A 16,967-nucleotide genomic window follows, 5' to 3' on the forward strand; every position below is an offset into this window, starting at 1 on the left:
TCATTAGGCCTATTTTAGGGGGGCTTTAGCCCCCCCTACATTAGTATTAGCCCCCCCTTCAACGATTTTGAAAAAAAATAAAAATAAAAATAATATATATATATATATATATTTACATTTTTCCAAAAACAAATTCAGTAAAGCACTGAATACGAACCACCAAGAAGGCAAGTTAATCTGAATACAAGTTCATGGTTGCTTATTTATTGTTTAATGCCACTTCTATATCCTACTGCACAGCAATAAAAGCAGGGTGCACAGCAATATGTTATGCGGGGGGAAACACGTAGAGGATTGTGCTTTGTGACAAACACCTCAAGAAAAGTGTAATTACTTACACGGATGAAATCTTCATACCCAAAGTACCAATTTTCACTCACAATACCCATGTAATAAATCAATTTGACATTGTCTTGAAATTATAGTTGAGCTTTAATATTTGTCTTAACAGTTTGAAAACACACATGAACTGATCAAAATAGCTACTAATGGAGAAAAATGACCTAATATCTGCCGGGGATGCATAGTTTTCCAAGAAAGGAACCTGTTTGAATGAATCGCTTCCTGACCACTGCTTCTCTTGGACACACGCCGTTAGTAACTCCTTAAAGTTGATAGTCCTTGTGTAAATTATGCTCTCTGCATTTTTATCTAATCATTTTAATTTCCGTACATAATATTCATCAGTTGAAACATTTTGAAATGTTTTGTTTAGCTTACATATAAGGAATGTTCATTAAAATGTGAATTAAAAAAAAACACTGTAACTAGTGTTTAAAAATCGGTATGGTGCTCTTAAAATAATTGTTCAAGAAGACTCTTTTGCACATTTCTGTAGGTGGGCAGGTGCGTAGGATATTATCCCAGTGGGGTTGTCATTCAAGTGTAAAGAAATCCTGCACACTGTCCATTCCACCAACAAACTTTAATACAACATAAAGAAGGTCGGATGACCGAAACAATGTATTCAAGTTTGTTGGTGGAATGGACAGTGTGCGGGATTTCTTTGCTCTTAAAATAATGAATTCATAGACAAAACCTTAGCATGTGAGCTAAAAAAAAAAATGTTGCGCGCATTTTCTTCCTTTGGGACTAAGCCCCCCCTGTCTCTCAAACCTAGTGACGGGTCTGCAACCACATATGCCATTTCAGACAAGTGTCTTATGAGGAGACACCCGAAATATTCATGCAGCAATATGGATCTGTAGTGCACATATTTATTTTGGTTGTTTATTGTTTGTTTGTGGGGGATGGGGGTGGGGGGTAGCACCAGTAAGAAACGAAAAACTACTTTGACCCCTGGAATAACCTGAACTTTGACCCCTGGAATAACCTGAATGTAACACTTCTAGATTGTCCTGCTCTCTAATAAGCCTTGAAGAGGCCCCATAATGTGAAAGTGAAAGCTGTGAAAGCCCAACTGGGAAACACCAACTCCCATTGTCATTGTGACACAGCACTCCACAGCACACTGCACACAAGGAAATTGCATTTATGCCTCACCCATACAAGGGGGCAGCCCCCAATGGCGCCCCAAGGGAGCAGTGCGGCGGGACGGTACCATGGGGTACCTCAGTCATGGAGAAGGATGGGAGAGAGCACTGGTTAATTACTCCCCCCACCCACCTGGCGGGTCGGGAGTCGAACAGGCAACCTTTGGGCTACAAGTCTGACGCCCTAACCTCTTACCCATGACTGCCCATGATAATGTGCACTGTCTCACCAGGGGAAGACAGTAATAGTCGTTGAAAAGACTAAGTAGACCTATTACCATAGTACAACAGGAAAACATTACATAGAGTCTTGAGTGATACAGTATATCACGAAAGTGAGTACACCCCTCACAGTTTTTGCAGATTTGTGAGTATATCTTTTCATAGGAAAGCATTACAGAAATTTCACTTTGACACAATGATTACTGACCTTTTAACAACATATTTAACCACTTACATTTTTTTTCACCCAGAAAAAAACAAAATACAGCCATTAATGTTTGAACATGTACTCACAAAAGTGAGTACACCCCAGATTAAAATCTGGTAGAGAAGTTGGCTCGAATAGTCTCGAAATGAAAAAGGATTAAAAGGGAGGTCATCGGTGTGCGTTTCAACCTTTCTTTGCATTGAACTTTTACATTTTGAGTGTGCACCTGGCTTAAATAGATTGGTGTGAGATTTGAATGCAATCCTATGGAGAATATCATGATCTGCTTCAGTAGTCACAGTGCATGTTGACATGCATGTTTCTTTTAGGTGTATTTCAGATTGCCTATGTTGACAGCATTCATGCATCCCCAAACCATGTCAGTCCCACTACCATGCTTGGCTATTGAGAGGATACACTTTTTTTGTAAAAGTCACTTGTTTACCACCGCACATGCTTGACACCATCTAGAGTAAATATGTTTATATTGGTCTCTTCAGATCACACAACATGGTTCCACTGATCCATATCCTTGGTCTCTTCATCTCTCTTGAAACCAAGATAAACAAATCTGGGGTGTACTCACTTTTGTGAGTACATGTTCAAACATTAATGGCTGTATTTTGGGTTTTTTTGTGAGTGAACAAAAAATGTAAGCGGTTAAATATGTTGTTAAAAGGTCACTAATCATTGTGTCAAAGTGAAATTTCTGTAATTCTTTCCTATGAAAAGATATACTCACAAATCTGCAAAAACTGTGAAGGGTGTACTCGCTTTCGTGATATACTGTAGGCTACATTACAGCTTGGTCACTGCCATTCTGTGAACAGCAAATTTATAACAGGGGCCATGTTGTAACAGAGTAACATTGCAAAATGAACTGTGTGGTGGTGGTGTGTTGCTGCTGCAGTAGAGGCCGTCTGGCAGGCGTCAGCGTCATCTCCACTGGGCCACTCTCCCAACGGGTGTCTTGGCCAGACGCCACCCACAGCCAGGCAGGGGACCAGCACCTCTTAATGAGGGGAGATGATGACAACGACGATGATGAGGGTCAGGGAAGCCGACGGGGGATGTTTGGTGAGAGAGAGAGGAGGGGTCCTCATTGTTACGTTGTGAGCATTGAGAGGGGGGCCCTTTCAGAGTATTGAGTACTGGGCCCAGTCAAAGTTGTCAGCGGTCTTGATGATGATGATGATGATGAGGATAAGGATGATGGCTTTGGTGGTGGCAACGGCCCCAGTAAGCCTCCAGGAATCCAGGATCTGGTCTTCCCTCCCAGTACACAGTAAATAAAGTACAATGTTAACTCAACACTTGAAGCACTCTGGGACCAGATACACCTTATAAAATATTACATTGACTCTCTAAGTGTTGAATTAATAACATTCTTAATATGTATGTACGCCGAAGGAGAGAGGAGAGACCAAAGGGGGGGGTACAGAGAAAAATAGATAAGGAGGGAGGGAGGAGGCTGGGGGGTGATAAACTGAGGATGTGCGGGTGTAAACAAGTGAATTGGTGCGGAGGTGGGGGTAGGGGGGATGGGGGGTGTGTGTGATTTGGTCTGGCAAAAAAAAAAAACACTGTCGTCATCTTCCTAGCAACCTGCTTAACGACAAGTAGGTCATGCAGCCTTGCAGGGTGCTGGCACCTGAGTAAGTACTGGGCATTATAGCAGAGATGACTGGGCTTAACACACGCTTACTGGAGCTGTCTGCGCTGGCAAGAGAAAAAAACCTGCCCAGTGCTTATACTGACAGCACTGTAGTGAATTCTGAGTTAATTAAACACTATGTGGTGTTAATTTAACAGTCATGGAGTAGAACACTGGTGTGAGTTAAAATTCGACACTATATGTGTTAAATTAACTCCGTCAATTTTTGGGTGTGCAGGGGAATGCTTTTATTTTTATCTCTACAACTACTCATCCCCGGTGTTAAATGGGGTCATGTTATGTAGCACTGTCCAGGAGGTCATGTACGAACACCCTGTTGTAAATGCTTAACCATTAAGCATATATACACCACAATAAAACAGATCACAGATAAACATTCGAGAAGAGTCGACAGACATAGAGTATGTGTAGTTTTATTTCCATCTCAGAATTAAGTGAAAGCATGACTACAGCACAGTGTGACATCTTCAGCAATAAATACATAGAACATATAGATATATATATATATATATATATATACTTTGACATACATTTAGACAAAAGGGAGGATGGGACCCTGTGCATAGTTGCAAACAGGTTAAGGGCAATTTCTAGGGTACTGCAGGCTGATACTAAACATGACATTTTTTGTCAGGGTGGAACATTCATTTCAAAGCCATTTAGATTGTTGGTGTCTGTTTTGATGTCTTTCAGCTTTCATGCTGCCTGATTCTCCCCACAATGTGCCACCCATAGCAGCTTAAGAAAAATACTTAAAAAAAATAAATTAAACTTCTGGATCAACTTTTTGGCAATCCAGATAGAGCTTAATAGAAAAAAAAATTGCACTCTGAATTTAATACATTGTGCATTAGCTTACTTTAATAGACGGAGGAGGTATTTCTGATAATGAGAACTCCTTCAAAGGCCAAAATATTGCCTGATAGGTTATGGCACTTATTAATTTTAGCTACGTAGTACGCCTGCAGTATTGAGAAAGTCGAGCTAAAGCTCTGGGTGGTTTAGAGGATTCAAAGATCAACGTGAAAAGGAAATAAAATAGAAAAAAACACGTGTCAAAAGTTGTCAAGATAGTTCTCTTTTTTCCTCCTATATCAACAGAACACACACCAAAACCTTTTGCAATAGACTGAGCTTAACTCAAACCGCATTACAACAGCAGGCAGTTCAGGGTTATGGAGAGATCCTTAACCCTTTGTGCACTGCATCGGCCTCTTCTTTTACTTGGTTCTTTTCACACAACCTGGCATGATTTTTCTTGAAACATTTTGCTACGGAACATGCACTCTTCATACAAACACAAATTCAGTGTTATTGTAACTGTAAAACAACAATGAGTATAAAAAACATCATACACCTTAAGAAGATTACGCACCTTTGGATAACTGTTCCTAATACTTGAGTGTCAAGTGATGAGTGTGCCTCATTATTGAACTGAGACTGTTCCCTATGACATAACCACGGCTCAACAACTAAGATGGTGAATGGGTACCTAGAGTGTGTGCACCGCAATGCACAATCAAGGCACTGCTATTTTGGTCTCACTTCTCCTATGAAGGCTTCGTAGAACTGGCAAATAGTGTACATGATACAATTCAAGACTCAGATTACACGCCGCACAAAACTAGTGGCACATTTCAAGTTGGTCCAGGGTAGAGCAATAATCAGACAAGGTAGTTTCTGGACCACTCTCCCATTGAGTCCACATCGATTTTACAAGGCCACTTTTAAAGAGCAAAAATTACACAACACCACCGTCCCTCACCCCCCCTCATCACGCACTCACACTCTCGCTCTCTCTCTGTCGCTCACTCACACACACTATCTCTCACATACATATACACATACACAGCTTTTTTCACAGAGCCGGGGAGGGCTAATGGCATTTGCATGAGATAACCGTATATTCAGAAGGTCTCCCGCGGAGGCACTGTCAAGAGGCTAGAGTATTGTGTGGTTTCTATGTACAAGTCCCAAGGGCAGGTTTCTTTCTTTTTTTCTTTTCTTTTCTTTTTTTTACAAAGTGTGTACAGTGCCGGTGTTGAGGTTGGAAGTTCCTGAGAGAAGTAGTGAGTTTGTCCAGCAGCCTGCCAATGAGCTTCCTGGGTCACCCCCTTCAGCGGCGGGCTCCTCACTGCCCTGATTTCCTGGGTGTGCCCACGACCCTTCTCTTTGCCTGGTAAAAATCTGCAAATTAAATGGAAGGCAACAGGAGGAAATGTTATGAAGACAATAATGAATGCAATATGATACAACTTTTATTGTCAGCATACAGAGATTTTTTTTACATCTCTAGGCCAAAGAAAAGAAAAAAATGTGTCATTGTATAGGACGTTACATAATATCAAAGAAAAACTGGACACTATATAGGACGTTACATAATATCAAATAGATCCTCAATAATATACAGTTTACAAAAAGACGAAAGCCTTGTTTTCAAAGGCTTCTACTCCTGTCTCCCTCCTCACCTGTGATGTTGGTCTGCTTCCTCTTGAGCGAGTTGTTCTTGGCGCTCCTCTTCTCCGGAGTTCGCTCCAGGTCGCGCAGGCTGCTCATCTTCCTCTCCGGCGTCCTGCGTACGTTCTCCTTCCCCCCGCTCTGCAGCGACGGGCCGGGCGTGGCCCCGCCGGCAGCTCTCATCTCTGTGGAAACACCACCGGCCCCCGAAGACCTGGATGATGAGGAAAAGGATGCGGACCCGCCGTTGCTGCTGCTGCTGGGGCCGAGGTGGTTGTTGCTGGAGCCGAGGTGCTTGTTGCGGAGGGTGGAGGAGCGGTAGACCAGGGGCACCTTGGAGCCCGAGATGCCTTCCCAGAGGAAGTCTCCGTCCTCCAGGGGCTTCTCGGTGAGGAAGTTGAAGCCCCAGCGGCGCGAGGCCTCCTCCAGGTCCTGCCTGAGTGCCAAGTGGTAGTCCTGCTGCAGCTGCTCGCGGTCCACCGGGCCAAACAGGTTCCGCTTGGCCTGCCCGTTGCCCAGAGACCTCAGAATAATACGCTTGTGGAAGGCCATGGTTTTACACTGTGAAGGGAGAGAGAGAAGGAGAGAGGGAGAATGGGAGAAAAAATTACATGGATTAATTAAAATACAGTTTTGCACTGGTTTTGGTTTTAACTTTTCAGATGTTTTGTGGTCTAAGGCAATACAGAACTTGAGTACAAAGCTGCAATGGTCACGTGGCATCACAAGATAAGTTTAAGTCATTCAAAATGTCCATGTAGAGATAAACTCATCGGTAAAGTAAATCACAGTGCAATACAAATGATCTCCAACAAGTCACACCAATCCTATCTTCCAATGCCTACTACTAACTGTCATCTAAACTCACCATAACTTCAACAAAACTTTGACTTCCTTCTTTCACTGGTGCTGCAACGAGACTGATACTGTCTGTCTGTGCAAAGTCTTTTTAAACTGTGGTCAGCAGCCAGTGACTCACCAAGGTCCACCCTTCCCTGGGCCGGCCCTGTCTAGTACATGCCTGGGCAAAACTCTGGGCGACGCACTAGGGCAAGTCTGCCAGACAGCTGTTGTAGCGGTACATGCCCAACAGAGGGCGATGGAAACACATAGACGGGCTGGATCTACTGCTTTGACTACATGCAGGATGTACAGTACTGGGATGTTTGCCAATGGTGTGAAGAGTCAGCCATTCAGATGGCTATGGGAGCTTTCAGGATTTCACAATCCTAGTCATTCCTTACATCACGTTTTACATGTTATGATACATGTTATGATGTTACAAGATATGATTATAAATTAATTTACTCTTCTTAGTCTCTAATACTCATATTCAACATTAATCAGCTATTATTTCCACATTGTTTTTGTGTAATTGATATTCATAATGGAAACTTACAATACTGGTAAATTCCTTTTCTAATGGTGTACTTCATGTGTGATATTTTTGAGAACATGTTACGGAAACAATCCATGCTTTTGATTTCATTTCCTGCTTTGGCAGGGGTAAGCCAAGGCCATACAGAGAGATACTGCTGGGAAACCACCATAGTAACTTGGGTAACTTCAGGGAAATTTCACTGCACTGTGGGGGTGAAATAGGCGGGGGCTTGACTAATGGGCTATGCTGCCTACCCTCTTTGGCTGTGACTTGGTTCTTTTGTATGCTTTTCTATTCCTTTCTTTCCTATTCTCTGCTTGCATCAGACAATTTACTATCACCAGACAGACACCTTCCTCAATTCATGTCTTCTGAGAACGTGGTGGTGAAATCGACTGAATGAATCACCAGAAATCCCCTAACATTACTGCAATGTCTGGCTGTCATTGGACAGGTTGTCACAACGCTGGTTTTCCTTTCGCGTAGTAATGACTGGCATGGGAGTGGCTCTGTATGATGTCATCCAGTCAGACATGTCAAAGAGACAGAGGCTTGTCTCACTGATTGCCAAAATAATCTATCTCTATAATATGTATAATAATTATAATACGCCTATCTATCTAATATTTATAATATCTATCTATCTATCTATCTATCTATCTATCTATCTATCTATCTATCTATCTATCTATCTATCTATCTATCTATCTATCTATCTATCTATCTATCTGTCTCAAATACAATTCAAAAAGTTAGCTTACTGCACAGTAAAAAAAAATGCAGTGTTAATTCAATACCTAGAGACTTGAGCTTATTTGGTCCCAGAGTAGGCCTACTCTATAAATGTTGAATGAACACTACATTTTTTTTACTATGTGGGAGAAAGTGCTGTAGCTGGGCTACTTTGGGTTTGTATAAAGTTTGCCATGTTAAGCTCAATTACAATATTAGCATTCAATAAACATTTTAAATACGCCTAATAATTTGATAGACAACATAATGAATAATCACATCAGTATCCAATAGCCAGGTATCACAATGTAGGCCTAGCTAGGCATCTTGTGACCAGTCATGGTCTTCAGAAGGCTTCCTCTGAAATCTTCAATGTAGCTGACGTCAAAAAAGAAGGGGAAAAAAGGGAAAGAAAAATCAAATGTCGAGGCGGGAGAGCGAAGTGCCGTTTCATTGGTGAGATGAATTTTCGACACACCTCAGACCGCCTCCTACTATTTCACTCCACGTGAATTTGTAACTCGTGTGACCGGTGAAGTTCACTCCAAGGCTGTCTCAAGTGGGTGTTTTTTTCTCTGGCTGAAGCCATTGTAAAAACACGACGACTCACGGTTATAGTTATGAAAGCACGACCTAGCAAACGTTTTATAATCTATATCTCTTATATCAGCTGTCTGGTAGTGATTTAAGTCCCTCTGGTTACATTTTTAGTTATTCGAACGCAGTGGAAAGATTGTAACAAACTTAGCAGGGGTTGCCTTCCTGCTCAGTCTTAACATTGTAACTACACATAGGCCTACAATAAAGTCATGTATCCACACAATCTACATTCGTTACAGGAACAATAACTATATGACTTTGCCTACAAAGTTGAAAGGTTTGCTGCAGAGAAAATGTACTTACAGATAAGTGTCGATCCTCAAGAAGATGACAGCAATATTGTGTCGCAAATATTCTGCTTTGAAATGGGAAAACACGACCGACCAAAACAAAAGTCAAACGTCAAACTGTCAGCTTTCAAAACACATGCAATGACTATGCTATTCACAACAATATTTTAGAGGGTCAAATCCGTGTGTCCTCCGTGCTTGGAATGATAAGTCAAACTATCCACTCGTTTGAGGGACGAGAAGATTTTATCAACTTCGGTGGGCGTGGGTTTCGTCTCTCGTGGACGGGCGGAGCGAGCTGGCGTGAGCACGTGCATTTTTCTCGATAAACATCCACGGACACGTGAATACTCCACTCTCCCCTTTTCCGGGTTGAGGAAATACCTCTGCAGTCTCCTTCCACGGGCTGTGAAGGCATTTTTTGTGTTCCACCCACTCAAAAGGCAGTCTGTTCTATTAAAAGAATAGGCCTATCTCTCTGTCGTGCAGGCAATCAAGACCAAATGCCTTTTTTCAATTTCATTTTACTTATTTATTTTTTATTTAACTTTATTTCATTTGAAACATAACTTTTAAACTATGTTGAAAGTGGGGAAAGACTGTTGTGCATAGCCTAGGTAACTTGTTTGGTGGGCTACAAAAATCTTTTAGAAGCCTGCTACAAACCCTTTGTTTTAATGGTCATTAGTTGAAAAACAATGAAAAACAACAATTGCACGGTTGAGGCATAAATGCAATTTAGTTGTGTGCAGTGTGCAATTGTGTGCTGTGGAGTGCTAGTGCTATGTCACAATGGGAGTTGGAGTTTCCCAGTTGGACTTTCAATTCACGCTTTCGCTTTCAATTGAGAAATGTTGGCTTGGCTGTTATAAATTGGTAACATTTTGGAGCTCTGGGGCCGTCAACCAGGCCATCTTTCCACTAACATGATTGCTTTCAGACTTCTCCTGCAACATATGAGATTAACCTCAAAAAAGTGAGTCAATTTAAAAAATAAAACCACATTAAATACATTTCACTGTAAAATATGAAACCCACTCAAAGTGGAAAAGGCCGGTTGATTTTGCCGGGAGAATCAAGAAAACTCCTCCTAAGTCCCCGCCGCAATTTGAGTAGAGCTCCTCCCAGTCCACGTGTTGCTCAAGTCAGGTTTGTTTATGTCAGCCAAAACCCGTGCCTTGTTGGTAGGCAACTCCCCCTTCTCGTCCTTGGCAGGAGGCCCAGTCCTCTAGTTCCCAGGGCAGACAGCACACACACTGACAATTGATGGATTCCTGCCATATGAAGAAGCTGCTTGCCAAAAGAATCTAACGCAGGATGTAGGCCTGTAATGACCGGCTGGGAGGTCAATAAGTAGGGGGGTACAAAGGGGTTGGTTGTCCCAGCCCTAGGGTGGGAAGGGCCCCCAGAAGTGGGTCCTCAGTACATTACATGTATTGAAGCTGGGGTCCCTATGAGATTACTTTGTCCCGGGCCTGGCCAAAACTGTCAGTAGCCTTAATGACCGGTACCAAAGTGGGACAGTCACTCTTTTGTGTGCTGTTGGAGGAGGTTAACAACCACCGGTCTGATAACGATTGAATGGCCTTTTTGTTTCTTGATTAGGAGAGAAAGGACTGCAGGTCTTTTGGGAAGATCCCTATCCCAATTAAACAAAATTCTCGCAGTGTTTTCTTTTGGAGTGCACAAGAGCAACATAATTGTCATTTGTTGCACTCCAGTGATTCCGAAACAATTTCTATTCGCTCCAAATGGAACACAAAACCGATGTGAGGTATGGGAGCGTCAATAGCAGAATAGGCCAATATTTCAGGTCAAGATGAAAAGGCCAGGGAAATTAACACATTGTCACCAATCTCAGCATTAATATATGGTTTGATATTTGTTGTTATTTGTTTGAGTATTGTTGCCCTTTAGATGAAGGTGTGTTAGAACAGGTGTGTGGACTGTTGCTCTCTTCAGTGTTCTCTGCATAGAGGAAAGCAGAAATGCTCAAATGTCTGCTCTGATGTCTTTTTTAAAAAAGCTCCGTCTGTCATACCTTGTTTCTTTTTTCAGTGTGCGGCACAATATTGCTCACAGTTTTAAAGGTTACCACTTACATCCTAAGTCTTGAATAATAACTTCAACATTCTACCTTGTGTGCTTAGGCCCGACTATACATTATAAGTGAAGGTGTCCCAGATGTGAGAAATAATACAAAGTAAGGTGACAATTTTTCTGTTATTGTATTTACAACACGGTCATTACATTTATGTAATCTAGGAAGGAAAGTAGCCACACAAGGCCTGACAGTTATGGTTTTATGGCAAAACCAGTTGGCGACTCATGCATTCATAATGCATGTAATTTACATCAAATGCTTATATTTAGTCAGCTATAGGCTGTATTGAGCTATATGTGTAGTAGTGAATGGTAAGGCTTATCATTTCAAGGAGGGAAGGAAATGCCTTTGGCAAATAACGTGCACACAAGAAGTAGCTGGAATTTCTAGACTGGTAAGTGCACTTACTATAGGTCCCTTTCTCCCTGATCAGTGATCACACCTTGAAGCATGCCATATAGAATACAAAGAGCAACAGGTAGCTAGGAGTACGTTTCCTCTCTTAAAAATATGGCAGCGTTTGGGACAAAGGTCGGCCCAAAAAAAAAAGCCAACTCATGATAAAGGAAGGGGTGGAGGGGGAGAGGTCTTCAGGATATGGACGCATAGAGCAGAGAGAGGATACAAACCCTAGTCTTCATTAACCCCTTAGCGCAGAGCCTATGTTATAACCTTAATGTCACCAACAGTGTTGGGAGTAACGAGTTACAAAAGTAACTAATTACTGTAATGCATTACATTTTTGAGTAACTCAGTAATGTAACTGATTACAGGGAAAAAAATCGGTAATATGTCCTCGTTACAATGCAAGTAACTTGCACATTACAACACATTTTTTTTCACCTACATTTTGTGTGGGTATTTTGTTTTCTTTATACAATGTTCGCGGATCACCGCGAGATCAGCTATTGCATCTGATAGTAGCTACGTCCGCGCAGAGATTTTAAAGTTCCACGCAGAACATTGCTTCCTCCTTCACGCTTCGTCTCTCGAAATGGCAGGCTGACAAAGGATGACCGATCCAGAAGATCCAGCTTGCTCGTTTTCAAGATGGGTATATGCCCACTACTTTGACTTCATTGAAAATAAGGACGCCAAGAACATTTCAGTTAAATGCACACTGTACTTGAAACCCAAACCGTGTTCCACATCGAAAAACAGTAGCCTACAAACAATTTGACGATTTGAAGAGGTGCCATAGCACCACCAAATTAGTCAGGAAAGGAGGGGATGCATCCCATTCTCACGAGACAGGGACACGGCAGGGTATCCGACGGGGGGGATGAGAATAATAGTTCTAGAGTTGTGAGTGAGTGACAAACTGATCTCCACACAAAGTCACATGATTCAGGCGAGCCACGAGCTTGCAAACTGACTGACTGGTATCCTCGCAATCATTTTTTTCGCCTATAATTTCGTTCATTGATAAGACATTTTCCCCGGTGTGCTGTAGGCTATATAATTGATATTCAAAATGGGCCTACTGTGGCAATGCATGCATCTGCTCTTTTATCAATAATAATTTTCAAACTCGTAGTGCAGTGAGGTTTTTAAAAAACGACGCTGGTGTGCATGGTAAGGTGTGGTAAGAAGAGAAAGGATTAATCATTGTATTGGTGAATCAATATTGTATGTGGGTAAGATGCAATTCCTGAAAATGTTGGTTTTTAGTCTGCAGGCTTCCAAAACGACTTGTGGATGGCAGGTGAAAGTCATGCCACCTCATAGATTTGCACTGTAGATTGCCAAATCCTTATTTCCAGTCATGTTGGCTAAAGTAACTAAAAGTAATGCAAAAGTAGTGTAATGCCTTACTTTTCAAAAAAAGTAATGTTGTAATGTAAGGCATTACGTTTAAATGACAGTAACATGTAATAAGTAGTGCATTGCAGTTTTTGAGTAACTTTCCCAACAGTGGTCACCAAATGGTCTTAATCTGTTACTTAAGGCTCTCTGTACAGTCATAGCAATGTTATTATGATGTAGTTGAGTATTTTCAGCAAATAGTGAAAAGGCCCACCTGCACGCCATCTGCAACTAGAAATGCACTCAGAGAGTACAGACCTCCACCAAGGAAGCTGAATTTGTTCTAATATTTGTCAATAAGAGGCTACGACACTGACAAATCCATCAAGATTTTTGTGAACGACGCCCTCTATGCAGGGTGTGGCATTTTCCTATAGCAAAACTCTTGATGGCTAAAAGTCACCGCTATTGTCTTCTACACCCTTCATTATTGTCAACTTTTACACACATCCAATCCAAAAATGAATCTAGACTAAAAGTGCTACACTGGTTATATGATTGAAATAAGTAAGTGCAGAGGCAATAAACCAAAGCTACTGAAGTCAGAATACCAAAGCAGTCTAATAACTTGCACAATTCCTCCAGTGGAACACTTTTTGTTGAAAAATAAAAACCCCTCTTTACTACCATGGTACACTACTACAACATTGCGCTACTCTTTAGTAATACATTACGACTTGGTCATTGGCATTAAAGGGACACTGTGTGAGATTTTTAGTTGTTTATTTCCAGAATTCATGCTGCTCATTCACTAATGTTAGCTTTTTCATGAATACTTACCACCAGCATCAATTTCTAAGTAGCCTATTCATTATGAGTGGAAAAATTGCACTTTTCATACATGAAAAGGGGGATCTTCTCCATGGTCCGCCATTTTGAATTTCCAAAAATAGCCATTTTTAGCAGCAAAAATGACTACTTGGACCATACTAGAAAATATGTGTTCAATACTTAGTAAACTTTCATGTAAAGATCAAATTTGGCAATAGGCAGCCCAATTTCAATAAGCAGCATAGTTGCAGTACCTTTTTTGACCATTTCCTGCACAGTGTCCCTTTAAGGTAGTGGCAAACTTATAACAGGGGTCATGTCTTAACAGTTAAGCAGCATAAAACAAAGTGGCACCAAAAACACTGAAGTCTCAGAGCTCAGTACAGCTCATTGCTATAGCTTTCTGTTTTCAGCCTACATGTAGTCTAGTTCACACACCATGTGCAACACAATTAATGAGTCCCAGATCTTTATCTCACACACACAGGAAATAGTAGTGTTTGCAACACTCAAAACCAAATCAGCCCTCCTGCTCAGACTTGAAGTCAGTCCTTGTAAAATCTCTTATGGTGCTACGCCATTTCAGCAGTAAATGTGCAGCACATTTTCACATATCACGAGGCACATGTCATGTAGATACAATGTCCATTTCAGAGCAATATCAAAATGACCCTGACTAGTTATTAACCATGCACAACTGTAAGAGCTGTTTGCCAGCAACTCCAGACCACACTAACCATTACTGTGGAATGTACACAATGTAAAAGAATGGTGAACAATGGCCAAAAATGAATGTGCACTTCACATTATACTGATAACATGTGACATGGTATACTTTGTGGTAAGTGTCTTATCTCAAACTGTGGAAACTTGTGAAAGTCTCTGCACCTTGAAGTTCAATGACGCTTGCTCATTCAAGTCTCACACACCACATCAGGCACACAAAATCATGTCATTATATTAAAATGTACCTGTTAAAAAAAGTAACGAGTCAATTTGCATAATTCAGGTCTTTTTTGTGCAAAGCTTTACTGGACAAACTTTTGGTTGTACCCGTGGTGGATTATAGTAGGCTATCATTTTCAGAACAAGGCCCGGCATGAAGACCACAGTGAAAGCAATGCAGGGCATGGCCTGGAAGACTGTCCATTTCCAAAATGCGTACAGAAAACATTAAATGCTGCAGATTGCATAAACTGTATATGAAAACGGAGCACAGCATGCATTAACTCCCTCGCTGCTCTCTCTAATGCTTTCACTCGGCATGCCGGTGACAAGCAGTGTCAAGGTTAAGTATGACATGCACTCCCTTGCCGAATGGATGGTCATCTTCCCCTGCTTAGTAGTTTAACATTAATGTAATTAATAGCCTGCTTGCAGTCATTACACTGCCGTGCAGTCCAGATTTAAAAGAGGGAATACCTTTGAGTAGCAAAAAAGCATACAAAACATTTGCTTGCCATAACTTATAAATGTGGACTATTACATTAACAGAAATAGATTTGTGGCAAGCAGGGGCCTCTTTGTAGTCATCAACGTCATCACACGTGGTTATAGTGCTGCCGTTTCTTCACTTACACCTTCCCTGCACACTTCCTCTTTGTAAGTTCAGAGACAACGTTCATTGAGAATGTTTGCACGTGCAGTATGTGTGAGACATAGAGCACCGGAAAAACAGTTAAACACACTGTGAAAAGAAACTAGGCCTACAGGCCTGTATGCAGTCGGCCATGACTGCCAGAGGTGTATGCCCGCAACCCTACAAACCTTGGGTTGGTAGTACATAAAGGTACTGCCATTTTGACAATTTAAGCCCTCCGAAATGTAATCCTGTATCAATTATAGAGTGCATCATACAAAATTAGGTGGAAATATATCCACTAGTTCAAAAGTTATGCCCAAGAAAGAATTGGCCATCTTGAAAGTCAGTCATCATTAAAGAATTGGCCTCAAAAATTCAAACTGTTCATGAATTATGAATTAAAAAGAATATCTGTGATATACAGTATATATCATACATATTTTCGGGTATATATCCAGGGTGCGATTTGTAGGGGGGATGGGGGGGATTGACCCCCTTCTGGTTTTGATATCACCACTTTTACTACATGATTTTAATCACAATTTAATGTAACTCCATTGATATTGCTCGAAATCTGAAACATATCTCCCCCTCTGGTTTTCTGACAAATCGCACCCTGTATATATCTATAAATCATAATATGCCCGACACATCACATTTTGGGGATATAGCAAAATATCCCAAATGCACCCTGTTTTTGGATACAAATAGGGGCCATAATAAAAAAAAGAACATCCAAGATGCACAGTATTATACAGCAAACTGTGTAATGACAGGTTCCATCACAGGACCACCTAATGAAAAAATCAACTGAGAGCCAACGAATAGGACCATCAGTTCTTCAGAAGGTTCTGCGTAAAATATTGTTGCGGACCACATTGAAATAACATGTTTGTAAAGAACCATTAGACAGCCACATGAAATAACATAGCCAGTAGCTCACATCTCAGGGCCAGACTCAGGCCCTCACTCTCGAACACAGTTCAAGACTCTCACTCCTTCAACTCCTCCTGCCTGGACTGAGGCAAGGCAATCCTGCTTGGTCTACTCAACAAGGCCAAAGACAGACTGCAACATGTCCAGACCTCTGCTGCCAGGGTCCTCACAGGCACTGGCCCCTGGCAGCGCATCACCATACTCAAACAGGCTCCCTACAGGCACCCGATGAAACTACAAAAATCACTTCCTTTCACTTCTCACTGCTGTTTCACACTTGTTTCTGGCCAGAAATCTGTCCACCTAAGTTTCATGCTATTGCCTTTACATAATTATTACAATTCATTTTATTTTGCTCAACCCATATATAATTCATTCTTGGTTATATTTCATCTTGTTATAATTTTCAAAAAAATCCGTGAAAAATCAATAATCGTGATTAATAATCGTGATTACGATTTTTTCCATAATCGTGCAGCCCTACTTGGGGGTAAAGATTATTCTCAAGTTATATTTGTGATAGGTTAGGGTTTTGAGAGTAAGGTGGTATTAACACATTGGATGTTTTTTTCTCAGATGTGAGTGGATGTCTAAACTACTCCCTTGAAAGTCAAGAAGTCAATTAAAAAGAATACCACAATATTCAATAGTCCCTGTTACAGTTTTATTTTTCACTATTTCCAATAGCCTGTCCTATTTGTGAATGTCCC

At 41.2% G+C, this 16,967-nt stretch overlaps 1 protein-coding gene across 3 annotated transcripts; it reads right to left on the reverse strand.

Moving 5' to 3' along the window:
- Positions 1 to 3,891: 3,891 nt before the first annotated feature.
- On the reverse strand, positions 3,892 to 9,312 carry cdkn1a (cyclin dependent kinase inhibitor 1A). 3 transcript variants are annotated; one of them, XM_063216578.1, is made up of 3 exons: positions 9,072 to 9,312; positions 6,067 to 6,616; positions 3,892 to 5,785 (listed from the first exon to the last, which is right to left on the reverse strand). In XM_063216578.1, the coding sequence occupies exons 2-3, from the start codon at positions 6,605 to 6,607 to the stop codon at positions 5,730 to 5,732; spliced, it is 597 nt and encodes a 198-aa protein (XP_063072648.1). In that variant the 5' UTR covers positions 6,608 to 6,616; positions 9,072 to 9,312; the 3' UTR covers positions 3,892 to 5,729. The 3 variants fall into 3 exon arrangements, with proteins under 3 accessions (XP_063072648.1, XP_063072647.1, XP_063072646.1); XM_063216577.1 differs by lacking the exon at positions 9,072 to 9,312 and adding an exon at positions 6,924 to 7,008 and having other exon boundaries at positions 3,893 to 5,785; XM_063216576.1 differs by lacking the exon at positions 9,072 to 9,312 and having other exon boundaries at positions 3,893 to 5,785; positions 6,067 to 6,917.
- Positions 9,313 to 16,967: the final 7,655 nt, after the last annotated feature.

Source organism: Engraulis encrasicolus, chromosome 14, assembly GCF_034702125.1.
Source record: "Engraulis encrasicolus isolate BLACKSEA-1 chromosome 14, IST_EnEncr_1.0, whole genome shotgun sequence".
In the NCBI taxonomy this organism is placed as follows: Eukaryota; Metazoa; Chordata; class Actinopteri; order Clupeiformes; family Engraulidae; genus Engraulis; species Engraulis encrasicolus.